General features: G+C 61.1%; 4 protein-coding genes across 4 annotated transcripts; 2 read left to right on the top strand and 2 right to left on the bottom strand.

Annotated features, from left to right (window-relative positions):
* The first annotated feature begins 550 nt into the window (after positions 1 to 550).
* LOC122190804 (phospholipid transfer protein) lies at positions 551 to 5,481 on the top strand. Its single transcript, XM_042890898.1, has 16 exons — positions 551 to 1,334; positions 2,052 to 2,170; positions 2,307 to 2,406; positions 2,473 to 2,601; positions 2,734 to 2,889; positions 3,011 to 3,074; positions 3,209 to 3,272; positions 3,381 to 3,472; positions 3,594 to 3,770; positions 3,938 to 3,997; positions 4,093 to 4,257; positions 4,432 to 4,499; positions 4,582 to 4,624; positions 4,809 to 4,872; positions 4,951 to 5,027; positions 5,137 to 5,481. The coding sequence occupies exons 2-16, from the start codon at positions 2,059 to 2,061 to the stop codon at positions 5,275 to 5,277; spliced, it is 1,512 nt and encodes a 503-aa protein (XP_042746832.1). The 5' UTR covers positions 551 to 1,334; positions 2,052 to 2,058; the 3' UTR covers positions 5,278 to 5,481.
* A 281-nt stretch (positions 5,482 to 5,762) lies between these two features.
* On the bottom strand, positions 5,763 to 9,669 carry CTSA (cathepsin A). Its single transcript, XM_042890899.1, has 15 exons — positions 9,580 to 9,669; positions 9,249 to 9,409; positions 9,051 to 9,162; positions 8,900 to 8,950; positions 8,573 to 8,659; positions 8,335 to 8,490; positions 8,002 to 8,093; positions 7,815 to 7,899; positions 7,593 to 7,684; positions 7,325 to 7,403; positions 7,054 to 7,202; positions 6,906 to 6,981; positions 6,722 to 6,811; positions 6,528 to 6,629; positions 5,763 to 6,403 (listed from the first exon to the last, which is right to left on the bottom strand). Exons 1-15 carry the CDS (start codon positions 9,625 to 9,627, stop codon positions 6,320 to 6,322), a joined length of 1,464 nt encoding a protein of 487 aa, XP_042746833.1. The 5' UTR covers positions 9,628 to 9,669; the 3' UTR covers positions 5,763 to 6,319.
* A 466-nt stretch (positions 9,670 to 10,135) lies between these two features.
* NEURL2 (neuralized E3 ubiquitin protein ligase 2) lies at positions 10,136 to 12,838 on the top strand. Its single transcript, XM_042890903.1, has 2 exons — positions 10,136 to 10,817; positions 12,503 to 12,838. The coding sequence occupies exons 1-2, from the start codon at positions 10,136 to 10,138 to the stop codon at positions 12,616 to 12,618; spliced, it is 798 nt and encodes a 265-aa protein (XP_042746837.1). The 3' UTR covers positions 12,619 to 12,838.
* A 1,356-nt stretch (positions 12,839 to 14,194) lies between these two features.
* Positions 14,195 to 16,192, bottom strand: ZSWIM1 (zinc finger SWIM-type containing 1). The gene has a single exon (XM_042890897.1). It carries the CDS (start codon positions 16,190 to 16,192, stop codon positions 14,579 to 14,581), a length of 1,614 nt encoding a protein of 537 aa, XP_042746831.1. The 3' UTR covers positions 14,195 to 14,578.
* Positions 16,193 to 16,289: the final 97 nt, after the last annotated feature.

The raw sequence follows: 16,289 nt of genomic DNA, 5'->3' as shown, positions 1-16,289 counted from the left end.
GCGCTGGCGGCGAGCCGCGGTCGCCCACCGCGTTCCGTCCGCAGCGCCGCCCGTCCGGCACTTAGCGGTGCGGCTCCGCCGCGTGTGGCCGCGGGGCGCGGCGCTGGTGGGGCCGGGCGGGGCCGCGGGCGCGCAGCCAGGAGCCCGGAGCTGCAGCCTCGCCTGGCGGCCGTGGCTGCCGGGAAAGTGCGGTGCGACACCTTCCGACGCGGGGCGATTCTCCCCATCCGCGGCCCCGACGCCCCGCCCTTTGCCTCCCCCTGCCCGGCCGTGAGCTCGCACGGCTTTCCTTCTGCCCGCGGCCGCCCGATCCGCTCGCTCCCGCTGGAGGCCTGCCCTCTGCACCCGGAGCACTGGGGTCAGTGTAATAGTTAATGCTGGCGAAGCAGTTTGGAAGGGATAAGTGCTGTGTAAGCACCCGGTCTCCTAAGTCTCTCTGTTTCCAGAGCGTGAGCCCCCACAGCCCGGCTGTGTGTGTGCAGATAATCGCCCCGACCACAAAGTGCTGGCTCAGACCAACTCTGTTCTGCGGGCGCTTGGAGGAGGGGGAAGGAGGGGCTCAGCAGGAATTGTCCGAGGTTCCACGGATGGAAAGCACCAAGCCTTGTCTTTGGAATGCAGAGGGGCTTGCGGCAAAGCATAGGCAGTGCTTTGTCTCTCCTGGGCTGAGCGGTGCCGCTGTGCTGCACATTGCTGGCAGTGCCGCTCTTCCTGGCCTCTTGGCGATGGGCACTTAATGGATCAGAAAGGGAATGTAGGCATGCTGGCTCATTTCTGCAGTGCGTCTCACAGAACTGAGCACATCTGTGTCTGCTCAGCTACTGGAAGCAGGCTGGGGATGAGCCCTGGTGACTGTGGGCCCTGGAGACCCTGATACATGCCAGGCTGTTAGAGTGGCTCTGTGGCTCCAGCAACCACAGCAGCTTCCCTGTCTGATGCTCACCTCATAGATGGGCACAAAGCAGTTCCCGTTGTACCTCTGGCCCAAGGGACTTGTGTTCAGCTGCAGCCGTGGCACAGAGCCCACTGGGCAGTGCTGGAGCTGGCAGAGCACGGTGGGGAGTTTAGCACCAGCAGGACTGGGGGTCGGCACTTCCCCAAAATGATGAAGCCACCCTGCGCTGCGCGGCTGGCGTCCCCGAACCCTTCATCCTCCTGTTTGCTGTGTCTCCTCCCAGCTGTGGGCTCACAAGGGGTGGCGGCTGGTGGGATATATAAACGCAGGGGAGCCTGAGCCAGCTCAGAAGAAACTCCTGGAGCTGCTGGTGTTCTCTCTCCCTCCCTTCACGTGATTCAGTTTCCCCAGACCAGAGAAGCCGAAGACAAGTCATACTGTAAGTATACAAACTTAGCCAGCATTGTGTAGGCGAGCTGCCCCAGTCTGAGCATGGCCCTCCGGGACGGATGGAGGCTCTGGATCCTGAGCAGAAGGGGTTCTGTCCTCTCCCTTGCAGGGAACTGAGCAGAAACACGGTGGGGAAGCCCTGTGCTGTCCCTGCCATCCCGAAGGCAAGTCTGCCATTTCCTGCTGGATGAGGAATCTCTGGGCTCTGTCCCAGCCCAGCTGCAAGGCATGGGACACGGACAGGCAGTGCTCATCCTTGGGGAGCATTTGGGGCTGCTCCCAGGGCTAGAAAGCCCATGGGAGAGGAATCCCTTCCCTTTGTGGTGCTGGGGTTCCCCATGAGGCTCACCTCACCCTGCAAGCAGGGGAGCTGGCTGTGCTGGGGAAGGGCGGGATGCTGCTGGTACCGAGGGCAGTGGCTGTCCCCGGGCGGGGCTGATCCTGCAAGCCCATGGAGTCTGTGCTGGGGGCTTGCACACAGCACCCTGGGGTGCTTGCCCTCTCAGGTGATGGGAACCAGAATATCGTTGTGGGATTTCAGGGTGTGGAGTACAGCAGGGCCACGGGATGGTCCTCTCATCAGCCTCTGCCCGGGCTCCTGTGCTGAGAGCAGGTTGGGCAGTTAGCCATGACCCTGCCGGGTGGCTGGGCTTCCCCCGTGCGCCCTGCTAGCCCGGTGCATGCTGACCCTGCGCTCTGCCCCCAGGTGCGAGATGGCTGCCGGCAGCCGCCCCCTCCTCCTGCTCCTGCTGCCCTGGCTGGCCGCAGCCTCGCACAGCCCTCCCGGCTGCAAGATCCGGATTACCTCCAAGGGGCTGGACCTCGGTAAGGGGCTGGCCAGGACCCTGATCCCAGGCAGGGCGGGGAGCCAGTTTGCACGGTGGGACCGGCAGGGTGGGCTGTGTTGGTAGAGTGCGGTACAGCCTGGCTGTGGGCAGCCCAGGCTCATTTTACATTGCAGTGAAGCAGGAGGGTCTGCGCTTCGTGGAGCAGGAGCTGGAGAACATCACAGTGTCAGACCTGCACGGGAAGGAGGGGCAGTTCCACTACAACATCAGCCAGTGAGTGCTGCCTGCTCCCTGCGCGCAGCAGCCCCTGGGTCGGCCTTACCGTCCCCTCCCTGGCAGGGTCAAGGTGATGGACCTGCAGCTGCCATTTTCCAACCTGCACTTCCAGCCGCAACAGAACCTCGCCTTCGACATCAACAACGCTTCCATCAGCCTGCGCTTCAGGCGGCAGCTGCTCTACTGGTTCTTGTGAGTTACTTTCCCTTGCCCACCAGCCTGTCCCACAGCTGGGCCGTGGCCCAGGAATGTCACAGGTGCCATGCTGCCCAGTCCTGGAGCTGATAGGATCTGTGTCCTCCTGTCTGTTCCCCTGGTTTCCAGCTACGACATTGGATCCATCAATGCTTCTGCTGATGGTGTCCACATCCATACTGTGCTGCAGCTGGCCAAGGATGAGGTTGGACGCCTCAAGATTTCCAACATGTCCTGCAATGCCTCCATTGCCAGAATGCACGCAGGATTCTCTGGCACACTCAGGTACAGGCAGCCATGCCCCTGTGCCAGGCAAGATCAGCTCAGGCCATGCCTCGTGTTTTTGTGGGAATGGAGGTGGAGGGACAGGGCTGGAAGGCTACTGCAAAGCTGTTGTGTCCTGCAGGAAGGTCTATGAGTTCCTGAGCACCTTCATTGTCACAGGGATGCGCTTCCTCCTCAGCCAGCAGGTAGGGCTGTGAGCAGAGATGGGCAGAGCTCTCCTGACTGCAGTCAGGAAGGGCTGACTCAGGGATGCTGGAGGCAGCCTGGGTCCTCCTCTAGACCAGGAGTTCTGGCCCCACTGCTGAGTGATTCCCCACAGATCTGCCCATCCCTGGAGCATGCCAGCCTGGTGCTGCTGAACTCCTTGCTGGACACAGTGCCAGGTAAGTCAGATAAGACCAGACCCTGCTCACTGCAGCCTATGCAGAGCTGAGAAAAGGACTGCAGGCCACCCTGTAGGCTTTCTTCTCACAGCACCTCTTCCTTGGCAGTAAGGAACTACGTGGATGAGCACATTGGGATTGACTACTCCCTGCTCCGTGATCCAGCTGTCTCCCCAGAAACCCTCGACCTGGACTTCAAGGTGTGGCACCAGATTCTGCCCTGCCTCTCCCAGTCCTGTTGGCACAGCTCTGCATCAACTCATGCAATGGGCACAGCAAGCTGTGCTGCAGCTGCAGAAACAGTCACTATTCTCGGCCCAGGGCATGTTCTTCTATCGTGCGAGGGAGGACCAGGAGCTGGAGAACCACGCGGTGGAGCCGGTGATCAAGGAGACGGAGCGCATGGTTTACGTTGCCTTCTCTGAGTACTTCTTTGACTCAGCCATGCACGCATACTTCCAGGCGGGTGTGCTGACCATAGAGCTTGAGGGGGAGAAGGTGAGCAGCACAGTTTGACACTGCACACAGGCCTGCGTGGAGAAGGGGTGCCGCCTGGGGGAGGTGGGGTGGGCTCCACACAATTTCAGGACGTGCTGCATGGGCAGAAGCTCTGCAGGGGGCAGCAGTGCCAGCTCTGTTACCCCTGAGGTTTGTCCTCCCTGCAGGTACCCAAGGACCTGGAGGTTCTGCTGAGAGCCACCTTCTTTGGGACCATCTTCATGCTGGTGAGAGGAGCTCTCCACTGGGGCAGGAGAGGTACAGGACCCCCCTCTGGGGTGGAGCAGTTCTGCCCAGACTGGCTCCCCTGCCCTCTCCCCAGAACCCTGCTGTGGTGGATGCTCCCTTGCGGCTGGTGCTTCAGGTGTCAGCTCCCCCCCGCTGTGTGATCAAACCCTCGGGGACCTCCGTCTCTGTCTCTGCCTTCCTCAATATCTCGCTGGTACCTGCAGACCGCCCTGCTGTCCAGCTTTCCAGCATGGCCATGGTGGGTGCTGCTGCAGCCAGCTTGCCTGTGCCTGCCCAAGTACACAGGGCAGGAGCACTGCACCCCACCTGGGATGTCACCAACATCCTAAAGATGGGAGCAGCACCCAGGCTGTCCCGCTGCCTGCCCATGCTGGCTGCAGCAGGGTTTCCATGCAGCTCACTCTCCCCATAGGAATCAAAGCTGAGTGCCAAGGTGTACCTGCAAGGGAAGGCACTGCGCGTGCAGCTGGACCTGCGACGGTATGGCCCACACTGGGGTCCCACCAGGGCTCCAGGGACAGTCCCCTCTGCCCCAGCTCACAGCTGCTTTCCCTCCCTGCAGGTTTCGCATCTATTCCAAGCAGTCAGCACTGGAGTCTCTGGCGGTGAGCAGACCCTGTACCAGCCTAGAGTATGGGAGGGTCCAACTGTCCTGGGTAGCTCCCAGCCACAGCAGGGAGCAGCTCTGGGAGGGCTGTGCAGGATCCCCCTTCATCCATCCTCAAGAAACACAAGCAGGCCCTACCTTGCCCACCAGCTCTGCGCTCATTCTGCCTCCCCTCCCCACAGCTGTTCTCACTGCAGGCCCCACTGAAAACTCTGCTGCAGCTGACAATCATGCCCATCATTAACGGTAAGCATCACCACTGCCTGTGTGTGGCAAGGCTTGAGGCAGTGTCATGGGGCTTACTGCATCTCCTCCTCCACGCAGAGAGGACAAAGAAGGGTGTGCAGATTCCTCTGCCAGAAGGCATGGACTTCACCAGGGAGGTGGTCACCAATCACGCGGTGCGCGAGCAGGACAAGGACAACTCCAGCCCCTCCAGCAGACACGGGCACTGTGTCCTGGCAGCTGTAGGCACAGCTAGTCCTGTGCCAATACTTCTTTCCTTTGCAGGGATTTCTCACAGTGGGAGCTGATCTCCACTTCTCCAAGGGGCTGCGGGAAGTGATCGAGAAGTATCGCTCCACCCCTGCAGTCCCTGCTGAGCCCACAGTGCAGCCCACAGCAGCCAACACAGACCCCCACCAGCTGTAGCTCTGCTTACTTGCTCCTTCACCCTGGACAAAGGTCAGATCCCGGGCTGGACCCATAGGCTGTAGGTAGGAAGCAACATCCCCAATACCACTCACACATCCTGCAGGGCATCTGCACCCAGGTGGGCAGCAGCAAGGTGGAGACAGATGCTCTGGGAATCCCTGTTGCACCCCTTCTCATACACTAATAAACCACTGAATGCTAGCTTGCACTGCTTTGTTGCTTGGAGGATGAGCCTACTCCAGACCACATAGCTGCCAGCTCTGGGGGAGAGCTCCTGCTTTTGGGATGGTTTGTTTTCAGGAAGCCCCAGTGCCCTCCACAGAAAGGGAAACGCAAGCTCTGACGCCCAAGGACACCGTGCACAGCACATTAGCACTCACTGCTGCTGAAGCCTCTGTTAGGAACCACTCTTGAGACAGCAAAAGAAAGCAAAGCAGGGGATAGCAGAGAGGTGCAAGGAGTTCATTAATGAGGAGCAGGACCACCTTATTCAGAGTTTATTGTGGGTTCCCAAGAGCACTGCGTGACCTAGGCAGTGAAACTGTCTTCATTGTAAATTGCCTTTCACTGAGGTCAGGTTGGGAGTGGTTTCAAAGGGAGTAGAAAGCCCTTGCAGGGGAGCCCATGGCCACCACATCAACTGTGCTTAGCAGAGAGCAGCTGGCTCAGAGCCTGCCTAGGCCACATGTGTACAGAGGCTGCAGGACAGAGGGAAGTGGTGAGGACTGCTCCCAGCCTACGAGGGAAGTAATTGCCTCCAGAAACGGGGAGGAGGTGAGACAGGAAGCCACAGCAAAGAGACAGCTGCAGTGCCCAGCAGGGATGGCATCCCAAGGACTCCTCTCCCTGCACCCTGCAGAAAGCCCGCCTCCAGCCTAAGCATAGTCGTTGGGGCCCGGGGAATCCCTGCCGGCTGCAGTCGTCACTTTGTTCATGACACAGGGGAGCCCTGGTGCAGCCGAGTGGCAGTGATGAGCTGTGCAGGAGGTGACTGTTGTACGCAGGCAGCCCAAGGCCCTGGGCACAGCCTCCCCAGCTCCTAGTACGGCTCATTCTTAATGAAACGGCTGAACATGGTGAAGGCAGCGAGGGGTTGGTCTGTAGGCACCATGTGGCCGGCTCCCTGCAGGAAACAGGTGCCAGCAGTCAGTGCCCTCCATGGCTCCACTACCGCCTGGCCCACGGCTCCAGTGTCAGCCATGAGTGACCACAGTGGGACCAACTGCAAGGCACCACCTCAGCCCTACCTTAACAGTGAGGAAGGCAATGTTGGTGAACTCTTTCACGAAGCCCCCGATCTGGTTCTCACCTCCTTCAGTGTAGAGCCAAGGTCGGCGAGCCACCTGCACCTGGGAATAGAGACAGCACCCTCGTTGCCCAGCCCCACAGACCCCACCGCTTCCCCCTGTATCTGGGCTGATCCCTCACTCTGCCCATTTACCTTCTGGCACAGGGAGTCCACGAACCACTCATCCCCAAGGAAATTGCAGGCCATGTCGACATCCCCATTGTACACCAGGATTCTGTATTTCTGCAGAGCAGGAAGAGCATGAGCACCGCACAGGGCACGGCCCTATCTGGGAGGGCTGCTTCCATGGGCTGCGTGCTCCCCCACACATACACACCATGGCTCCAAGAAGTTTGAGGTACTGGTCATTCATCTGCGTGTACAGACGCTTGTAGCTGCGGTTCACCTCGAAGCTGCAGAAGAAGCAGCAGTGAGCTCAGCAGCTGCTTGTGCCACACACTCAACCCCACCTGTGTCTTGCTCACCTGCACACCTGCCACTCTGGGGCATCGGGGGAGATGTGGAGAGCCTTCCTCACTTCTGGGGAGTTCAGATACATGGTTGGTGCTGTGGAGTTGGTGCACGGTGGGTCCATCCGCACCTTATTGCGGGCTACAGGCATCCGGAACAGGTTCTGGGAGAGTTGGGATAGCCCTGCAGCAGCACCTCAGCACTGCCCGCAGGGAGAGCTGCCCCATCCCCTACTGTGCAGGTGGAGGGTGCTGGCAGCACACTGTGACAGGGACCCACACTCACCTGGCGCCAGGAGAACCTCATTGGCATCCGGATGAAGGAGTTTCCCAGGTCATGTGTGACGAGATAGTCACCCTCATACCTGCAGGCAGACCAAGCACGGCCACAGGGTGAGAGCTCTGGAGGAGCAAGGGCTTGGGATAACGGCCCCGGGCCCACCACCAGGAAGAAGTGGCCACAGAAGCAGTGTCTCTGCCAGCGCCCTGCTGCTGGTAGGGATCTGCATGCTGCTTGTGCTTGGGGATAGCGCTGCTGCTGTCGCCACTCTCACCTCATGCTTCCAGGAACACCGCCAGCACACGGGGCGTAGAGATTGTAGATATTGAGCCCAGACTCCTCTACAATCTCAATCATCTCTGCCATCTGCAATGAGCCACAAGCAGGACGGGCTCAGGACTCAGCTTGAAGGACCACAGCACACACCCAACACCAAGCACAGTGCTGCTGCTCGCAGGAATTGGAGCAGGGCTCGGGGATTCCAGCCTTCCCTCACCTTAAGCGTGCAGTTCAAGTTGGAGTTGTCATGGAAGTTGCACTTCCCTTCAGAGCAGCAGAAGGCCTGCAAGTCCTTCCATAGCCTGCAGGCAGAAACCAAGAGTTGGAGTGATCCACCAGAGCCCACCCTGCTCTGTGCCACAGGGACCAGCAGCGCTCCCCCCAGCAGTGCTCCCCGCTCTCACTGGGTGCCCAGCAGGCCATGGTAATAGGCGAAGTACACCAAGGAGTTGTCGTTGATCTCATAGGAGGAGAGGCCATTTCCCACAGCGATTCCCTGCGGGGCAATAAGAAAACAACTCTGTGGTGTTGCAGCTCCTCACAGGGCAGCCACAGAGCATCGGCGTCAGGCAGGAAGCAGATGTGGCTCTGTTTACTTCATGGGGGAAGAGGAAAGGCCATGGGCGCCTGGGAGCACTCCTCAGTCTCACGCAGCGGAACACGTTCACCGCCAGCACCCAGGGAGATGAAAGGCTGTGGGGCTGGGGCTGCCCCAGGCAGCAAGGCCATGCCCTCACCTTGAGGTTAAGGCTGGGGTCCTGCATCACCCACTCTGCCAGAGTGGGGATGTAGATGCCGCCGTAGCTCTCCCCTGTGAGGAAGAGGTCGTTCTTGGAGTACTCAGGGAAGAGCCGCAGGAACTCCTTCAGCGCCAGGTAGTTGTTGTGTGCGACCTGCAGGGACAGCAGATGGCATCAGCGGGGTGGCACTGGGCCAGCAGCTCTGGGCTGGGCCTGCAACAGCCTCACCACTCACCTCGGTGTCGTTGGTAGCATACTTCTTGTCCTCGGAGTATGAGAAGCCAACGCCTGCAGGGGACTCCAGGTAGAGCATGTTGGCAATCTGTGAGGACAGCAGAGGGGCAGGGGAGCATGGAAGTCCAGGAAGCTCCTGGCACAGAGGGCCAACGGCCTTCACCTATGGCACCATTTGTGTGTGGCCCACCCCAGTGTTGCAATGAGAACCTCATCCCTGCTCTGCAGAGAGCTGGAGGGGGGGGGCAGCACAGAGCAGTTCAGAGCCATGGTTCCCCACAGCTTGGGTGGGGCAGGAGCCGCTCCCTGCCTGCAGCAGGGCCCATACCTTGTTCCAGGCATAGTCATTGTACTTCAGCGTGACCCCATCGGGCTGCACCTGAGGAGGGAGTGGAGACTGATAAGTGGCACACCACAGGGCCCAAGACACCACCCGCATCATGGAGCCCTGCAGACCGCAGGCAGCTGTGACCACTGACCAGGAAGGGGCCATGCTCTTTCAAGAAGCCTTCCATGGAACTGCAGCCAGGGCCCCCGTTCAGCCATAATACCAGAGGGCTGCTCTGCGGGTTGTTCTGGGCCTCCACGAACCTGCGGGGTGAGTGATGTGAGTACCCAGTGCCCAGCCAGCACCGGTCCCACGCACCAGTACCACGTCCTAGCCCGGCCCTACATACCAGTAGTGCAGGCGCTGCGTCGGCCCGATGCACAGGTGCCCCGAGAAGTGGCGGAAGGACGGCTGCTTGGGCAGCCCGGGCAGGAACGTCACCTCATGGCCCGCGGGCGCGGCGTGGGCCGGCCCCAGCCCCAGCAGCAGCGCGCACAGCAGCGGCAGCATCTGCGGAAGGCACAGAAACGGCGATGCCGAGGGCCCGGACACACGCAACGAACCGCACCGAGCTCCGCCGCCCCGCACCGATGCGGTGCCCCTCGCCGGTCCCGACTCTGCCGGCACAGTCCCAGCGGGATCACTCCCTTCTACCACGCCCGGTGCCGCACGCCGCTCACCCCGCACCCCGATCCCGCAGCGCCCCGCAGCACATGACCCGCGCCCATATGACCTCCGAGCGGTCACGTGCCGTTGGGCGGGGCCTCGAGGACGGAGCGGGGACAGCCTTAGCCAATCGGCGCATCGTTTGCGGCAGCTGGCCACGCCCCTCCCTCCACGCCGCGCGCGCACGTGTGAACGAACCGGCCGGCCGCGCCACGCACCGCACTCAGGCGCGGCGGCTGCACCGCCCGGGCGCGGATCCCGCGCGTGGGCCCACGCCGCCCCGGGGCTGTCGCAGTAACCCCGCACGCCCCCGCGCCTCGCGGACACCGCGGGGCACTACGAGCGGGCACGGTCTCGGAGTTCCCCGATGTAGGGCGAGGAGCGGGGAGCCCAGGACCCCGTCCCTGCACGGCCCCGTCCCTGTACGGTCCCGTCCCTCGCAGCCCCGTGGGCAGCACCGGACACCCCGCGCCGCCGCCCTCCCGCGGGGCCCCGTGCGTTAGGACCGGCCCCAGCCACCGCCTGCCAGCAGCTGCCCGGCGCCGCGCGGTTAAAAATAGCGGCGCAGCCATGGCGGCTCCGGGCCACCCTCCCACCCGCTTCCACCGCGTGCACGGCGCCAATGTGCGCCTGGACGCCTCGCGCACACGGGCCACGCGGGTCGAGAGCTTCGCCAACGCGCTGTGCTTCAGCCACGAGCCGCTGGCACCCGGGCAGATCTTCCTGGTGGAGATCGAGGAGAAGGAGCTGGGTTGGTGCGGGCACCTGCGCGTGGGGCTGACGGCGCACGACCCGCAGAGCCTGGGCACCGTGCCCGAGTATTCGCTGCCTGACCTGGTCGGCCTGGGAGACACCTGGGTGTTCGCCATCACCCGCAGTCACAACCGCGTGTCGGCCGACGGGCAGGAGGAGCCGGCCCCGGCCCCGGCCCCGCTCTGGGAGCCCGAGCTGCGCATCGAGGGCGTGAGGATCCCCCGCGACAAACTGGTGGGGCGCAGCCGCCCCGGGCGCTACAGCCATCTCCTGGATGAGCTGTACCGCACCAACGTGCTGCCTCCCACCGCCCTGCGCAGCCGCATCGGCGTGCTGTACGCCCCGCGGCCCGACGGCACCGCCGACATGCACATCGTCATCAACGGGGAGGACATGGGGCCGAGCGCCCGGAGCCTGCCCACCGCGCGGCCGCTCTACGCTGTGGTTGACGTCTTCGCCTCTACCAAAAGCGTCCGTGTGATCCAGGTGGAATACGGCTGTGGGTATCTGCGCGGTGACCCCGTGGTCCGGTGGGCAGCATTTGAGTGGGATGGGACGTGGGGCACAGAGATACAGGGTGGAGAGTGTGGCAGAGCATCCCGAGTCCCCGTAGAGTACAGTGAGGCCCCACTAGCAGCGGTGCCTCTCAGAAGCCGAGCCGTGGCAGGGATGTGGTTTGGCTCCGGCAGCCCAAGGTCCCCCCTCCAGCCCTGTGCTGGCTGCTCAGTGCCCCAGCCTCGCCCAATCCAGAGCCAGGGCTGCAGCAGCAGATCCAGGGCAGACCCCCGCGGTGCTGCAGCCGTTGGGCAACATCCCCGTGTCCCCAGGCAGGGTGGGGCTGGGATTGGCAGCCCCGCACAGCCACGAGCTCCTGCGAGCAGTCAGCTAATAGGTGCTAATTAGAAGCGTATTGGAAAAATGAGCACGTGCTCAGGATGATGAGGGATGTGAACCAGAAGAAGAAATAGTGCCTGGGTACTGATGGCTCGGTCACCATCATGCTGCTGTGCCACCTGAGCTTTACATAACTGGGAGATAATGAGGTCTTGGCATAGCAGGCACAAGGCCAGAGACAAAGCAAACAAGATACCAGGACCCACAGCAGAGCGACTTCTGCACAGGGAACCTCAGCCCCAAGTTCAGCCTCTCAAGGCTGAGGTCTGGCATTCCCCGTGCTGGCTGCCTTCCTCTAGAAAGGGGAGGGAGGGGGAGAGCAGCAAGGGCTCCCAGCAGGACACAGTGCAAAGTGAGGGCCAGGCCAGCAGTGCACCAGAGGCAGTGAGCAACCCGGTGCCAGCTACCCACAGATTTCTGCAGCTGCTCTTTCTGCAGCGTTTCCCTTGGCTTTACAAATCAGTTTTGGTTTAGTTCTGCTTTTGCTGGGGTGTGGGCGGTCAAGCGAAACCCTGCAGCTGAAGGGCAGGAGACGAGACGCTGCGCAGGGGGGCCCACATTGCTGCTCACCGAACGCTCAGGGCGGCGAGCCCCGGCCTATGATAAGCATAGCAGACATCCAGGAGCAGCCCAAGGCCGGGGCACAACGCTGCTTTGTCTGGTGCTGCCCCGAGGCCTCGTGCTGGCGGCCGTGTGAGAGCAGAGCAGCTGGGCCACCACCCAGGGCCCCGCTCTGCAGCGTGACACCGCAGCCGGCCCCCCCGCCCTGCGCTGCTGGGGGCTTCCCACAGCTCATAGAGGAGGAATCCGCCCACAGCCTGTGTCACAGGGGTCAGGGGGCCGATGGAAGACGCGTCCCGGGAGCATCATGTGAGTCCTCCCTGCAGAGGCTGATGGTGCAGTGTGGAGTGCACACAGGCCACCGAGGGGATGAGGATGAAAGGAAAACACTGTGTGGGCACGTGGGTCCCTGGAGGAACCATATAGCAGCCCCGAGAGAAAACAAATGTAAAACACCACAGTAACACACTGTGTAGGCACATGACTGCAGGGCCACCATGCTCAGCCTGTTAAAGGAGCTCCAGCCTGGGCACAGCATGAGGACTCCACAGGGTGAAGCTCTCCCCCAGCAGAGCCCTGCAGGAGGATGAGTGCTGCCTGCAGCATAAAATTCCCCAAACACTGCCCAAAAGCCAGGAGCCGGCAGTGAGCCCTGCACGCCACTCTCCCAACACAGCTCTCCCAGCCACCCCAGCTCCTTCTGTTTTTGCAAGACTGTTTCTCTTGCAGTCCCTTCCCTGCAGACGCTCTGCCGGCTGGTCATCCAGAAGCACATTGTGCACCGCCTGGCCATCGACGGCTTGGATCTGCCCCCCATGCTGAAGCACTTCTGCCAACACGAGTGAGGAACTGAGGTGCTGCATGGCCTGACAGCCTCCAGAGCATGCCAGAGACTTTGTGTGAACGGGTACGGTTGGAGCTCTGAGCACCCAATGTAGCTTTAGGTGCCCCTGTTGTTTGCACAGCCTCGATGGCCTTCAAGGGTCCTTTCAACTCAAATTGCTGTACGGTTGGGCTCGTGCCCACTCACAGAAGAGAGTGAGTAATAAAGCACTTCAAGGCACAGCCTGAGCTCTCTGCGTGGTGCCGGTCCACAGAGCCCAGGAACAAAGCTACAATTTCCTGGGTCCACAGCAGGGGCGCTGAGCACTGCCTGCAGGTCCTCCTGAACAACAGCCCCGAGACTGCAGGATGGAGGCCTGTGATATGGGATGCTATGTGCTGGGGCACTGCTTCTCAGTGCTGCGGCAAGCTCAGAGCACTGCCAGAGGCGAGTGCAGGGCCAGCAGCCCCAGCCCAGGCTCCTTTCTGGCTGGAAGCAGCCTGCAGCAGTGAGAGGGCGGCCTGGGAAGCTGCGCTGCCAGCAACGGGCCCTCACAAAGGGCTGCAGGGCTCCCTGCTCACGTGGAAGGTAAATTGCAGCTGGGCCCTGTCCCAGCCACGCAGTTTCGCTCTTGGGAAACATGTTTACTGAGAAAGGGATGACTTATTTCCTGTGCTCTCTGAGAAGAGGCGGAAGGGTCGGACTGCTGTCCATACACCACGTGCAGGGAGCAGCTCCAGCAGTGGCTGCTCCTCGTGCCTGTGGCCATGAAGCCAGTCACAGCAAGCTGGGGGAGGTCTGGTGCAGACCCTGGTTCCCAGCCTTGGATCACTGTGTGCCTGTGCTGTGTTTCCCTGGGGAGACTGCTCTGGGAGCAGGCAGAACATACAGCTTTAAGCTTGCAGAAAGGTGTTTTAGGAAACACTACACTATATTTAGACAGAGGGATTTGATATTATCGCACAGCATGACAAAACCCTCAAATGAGGGGAAATTCCCAACCACACTGCAGTTCTACTGCAACAGGCAACTCTAAAATCTGAGTGTTACTGAAGCACCAACTGTGGGAAACACAGCACTAATGAACTACAGAGATCAAGAGAGGTCTGTGGTGCTTTCTGCTCCTCACCAGATGTCCCCAGCACATCCCCCAGCACACAGCCAAGGGGCTGGAGAGGGGGCTGGCAGCTCAGCAGCTGCACGACAGCTTCTAGAGGCTTGGGTGATCGCGTGTTTGTTCTTCTTAGTGTTTTTTCCTCCCCCACCCCACACACCCAAAGCATTTGCTCTGTGCTTTGCAGAAGCCTTGTTTGTACTGCCGTGACCCCCAGCAGGCATGAGGGAGGGCAGTTCCATTTTCTGAATAATTAAGAGCAGCTGCCACAACCAGATAAACAAACGCCCCAACACAGGCAGCACTGCCAGCAGCAGAGATCGCCACCCTCAGGTCCTGCTGCTCCTTAACACACAGGCTCACTCACCTAATGAGTGGGCAAGGAAATTAGACCTGAAAACCAAGGAAAGATGTGAAAAACCCTGCCCAAGTGAGCAGCCTCACAGCCCTCTGGCAGGGAAGGATTGCCTCAGAAACACTCAGCTCCAAAGTGACAAAGGAGCATTTATTGGCTTTGTTGCACAATACCCTCACAGCCGGATGCTGGAAGGACCTGAAGGTGCTGGCCAAAGATCAAATAATTTTATCACATTATTAAACTATCACTTCCTACCCCACGCCACCCTCAGATCACCCCATGCATTTCCTGCTTGTTAGGTCAGCAGCTTGTTACCCATCACAGTCCAGTCAGGAATTTGTAAACCAGCTCCACAGCTCCCCCATGCAGGAGTGGATGCTCACTCACGAAGCGGCCCAGCCAGCCCCTAACTCCCGTGGGGTGCAGTCTGAATAAAGGAGCAATGAAAGCAGGAGGGATGTGGCAGAGCTGCGAGCAGTGCCAGGCGTGAGGCTGGCTCACTGTCCCATACTAGAGTTTCACCTGCATGTAGGGCCCGATCCAGCTGTCAGCCAGCGCTCGCAGCGTGCTGCACCGGAGCTCAAACTCCTCTGTGCTACAACAGGTGAGGAGCTGGCTGACCTCTTCTGTGAGCAAGGACACAGCCAGGAATTTGTCCCGAGACTCATCCCAAGGGCTCTCCAGGTCCTCCAGGAGGTGGTCAGCACTGCCTCGCGCGCTCTCGATGATGATGTCACGTCCCTTCTGCCACTGCTTCCCCAGCATCTCAGGCTGCAAGGTCTTTCTCTCCAAGTTCAGCACAGCCTGGATGTGCCGGCAGGGCAACTGGAACGTCTGGTTGAAGTGGCATGTGCAGTGGCACAGCCCTTCCTGAGTCACTTTGTGAGCATCTTCAAGGATCTGTACGTTGACAGCATCTGTGCTGCTGCCTATCAGCTGTACAGACTTCTGAACCACTGCAAGCTCGCTCAGGCACAGCCTGGCAGCAAACTCTGTGCAAATATCAGACAAAGATCGCATGATACGTTCTTCAGCCTTTTGGTTCACCCCCTCATCGCTGTCCCCCTCAGAATATTCTGTAGCCTCCTCTTTAATTGCAGGAGATGAAGGAATGTACAAGGAGCAAGTGCTCACAGACCCGCTCTGGAGGAGAGGCTGGGGAGGTGCAGGCTGGCTGCGGAGGGCCACTGGGAGTTGAGGAGCTGCCATTGCCATGGGAGAGTCCGGGACACAGCACTGGGATGGCTGATCCTGACATGGTGCCAGGGGCTGCAGAGGGGAATTCGAGGTGGGTGAGGTTTGGGAAGCTGCACGGTGATCAGGACAGGCAGTGGAGCACACAGTATCACTGGGAGGGGTCTCAGAAACACACTTCTGGTAGTACTTTGCAAATGAGGCAATGCAAGTTTCCAAGAAGAGCTCAGCATTAAAAACCTGGCTTATGCCCTGGGTGACGGTCTCCAACTCCATAAAATAGTCACAGCTCTTCTTGCAGCCTCTCTCCCCGTGTGTGGCCCAGATCTTATTGGTGAGCAGCCAGTGAGCGTGGAAGCGTGGCAGCAGGTCTGGCGGTACCGTCTCACTCAGGACGCGGTGCATCTCCTTGCGTTTGCTCTCCGTGGCCCTGCACATGGTGCCGTGCAGGGTGTTGAGGAGCAGCTGCTCGGCCCGGTGCTCCAGGCCCAGCCGCTGAATCTGCTCCTGCAGGTGCTTGCACACATGGAAAGCTGAGAGGCGCACCTCGGCCCCGGGGAAGGCTTGGCCCAGCGCCACGGGCTCGGGGAGGTCGGGGCCCACCAGCAGCACCCGGGTGCGCCACCACGCGGGGTTGAACGCCCGGAAGGCCTCGCACATGCGAGCCAAGCCGCGTGCCGACTCGTCGCGGGGCACTGCGAGGTGCACCACCCTGCCCGCGGCCCCGCGCCCCGCCAGCCACGGCCCGTCCGCCAGGAAGACGTACAGCGCCCGGCCGCTCGGGGCGCAGGCTCGGTGCACCAGCAGGGCCTGGGGGAAGCGAGCGAACAGCGCGCCCATCTCGGCGCTCTGGAAGCTGACGGAGGCCATGCGGCCCTCGGCGTCCAGCTCGTAGGACACCAGGCAGCCGCTCCCCGCGTCCTCCGCCATGGCCGCACCGCCATGTGCACCACGCCCGGCCCCGCGACGCAACCAATCAGCGCCGGGCGCGCAGATGACGTCACGACGCACGCACCGCCACAGCGCC

This window comes from Lagopus leucura, unplaced genomic scaffold, assembly GCF_019238085.1.
Source record: "Lagopus leucura isolate 7727_CA_CO unplaced genomic scaffold, USGS_WTPT01 130-12_obj-0_obj, whole genome shotgun sequence".
In the NCBI taxonomy this organism is placed as follows: Eukaryota; Metazoa; Chordata; class Aves; order Galliformes; family Phasianidae; genus Lagopus; species Lagopus leucura.
This window is presented reverse-complemented; position numbering and strand designations above follow the sequence as displayed.

What these genes read in the sequence shown, in the direction of transcription:
- LOC122190804 (XM_042890898.1), top strand. Translation starts at nt 2,059, where the DNA reads ATGGCTGCCGGCAGCCGCCCCCTCCTCCTGCTCCTGCTGCCCTGGCTG. An exon ending in CCCTCGACCTGGACTTCAAG is followed by an intron (nt 3,473 to 3,593) that starts GTGTGGCACCAG and finishes TTCTCGGCCCAG; the next exon opens with GGCATGTTCTTCTATCGTGC. An exon ending in GTGCAGCTGGACCTGCGACG is followed by an intron (nt 4,500 to 4,581) that starts GTATGGCCCACA and finishes CCCTCCCTGCAG; the next exon opens with GTTTCGCATCTATTCCAAGC.
- CTSA (XM_042890899.1), bottom strand. Translation starts at nt 9,627, where the DNA reads ATGGGCGCGGGTCATGTGCTGCGGGGCGCTGCGGGATCGGGGTGCGGG. An exon ending in AAGAGCATGGCCCCTTCCTG is followed by an intron (nt 8,951 to 9,050) that starts GTCAGTGGTCAC and finishes CTCCCTCCTCAG; the next exon opens with GTGCAGCCCGATGGGGTCAC. An exon ending in ATGACTATGCCTGGAACAAG is followed by an intron (nt 8,660 to 8,899) that starts GTATGGGCCCTG and finishes CTGTCCTCACAG; the next exon opens with ATTGCCAACATGCTCTACCT.
- NEURL2 (XM_042890903.1), top strand. Translation starts at nt 10,136, where the DNA reads ATGGCGGCTCCGGGCCACCCTCCCACCCGCTTCCACCGCGTGCACGGC. An exon ending in GATCCAGGTGGAATACGGCT is followed by an intron (nt 10,818 to 12,502) that starts GTGGGTATCTGC and finishes TTTCTCTTGCAG; the next exon opens with TCCCTTCCCTGCAGACGCTC.
- ZSWIM1 (XM_042890897.1), bottom strand. Translation starts at nt 16,192, where the DNA reads ATGGCGGAGGACGCGGGGAGCGGCTGCCTGGTGTCCTACGAGCTGGAC.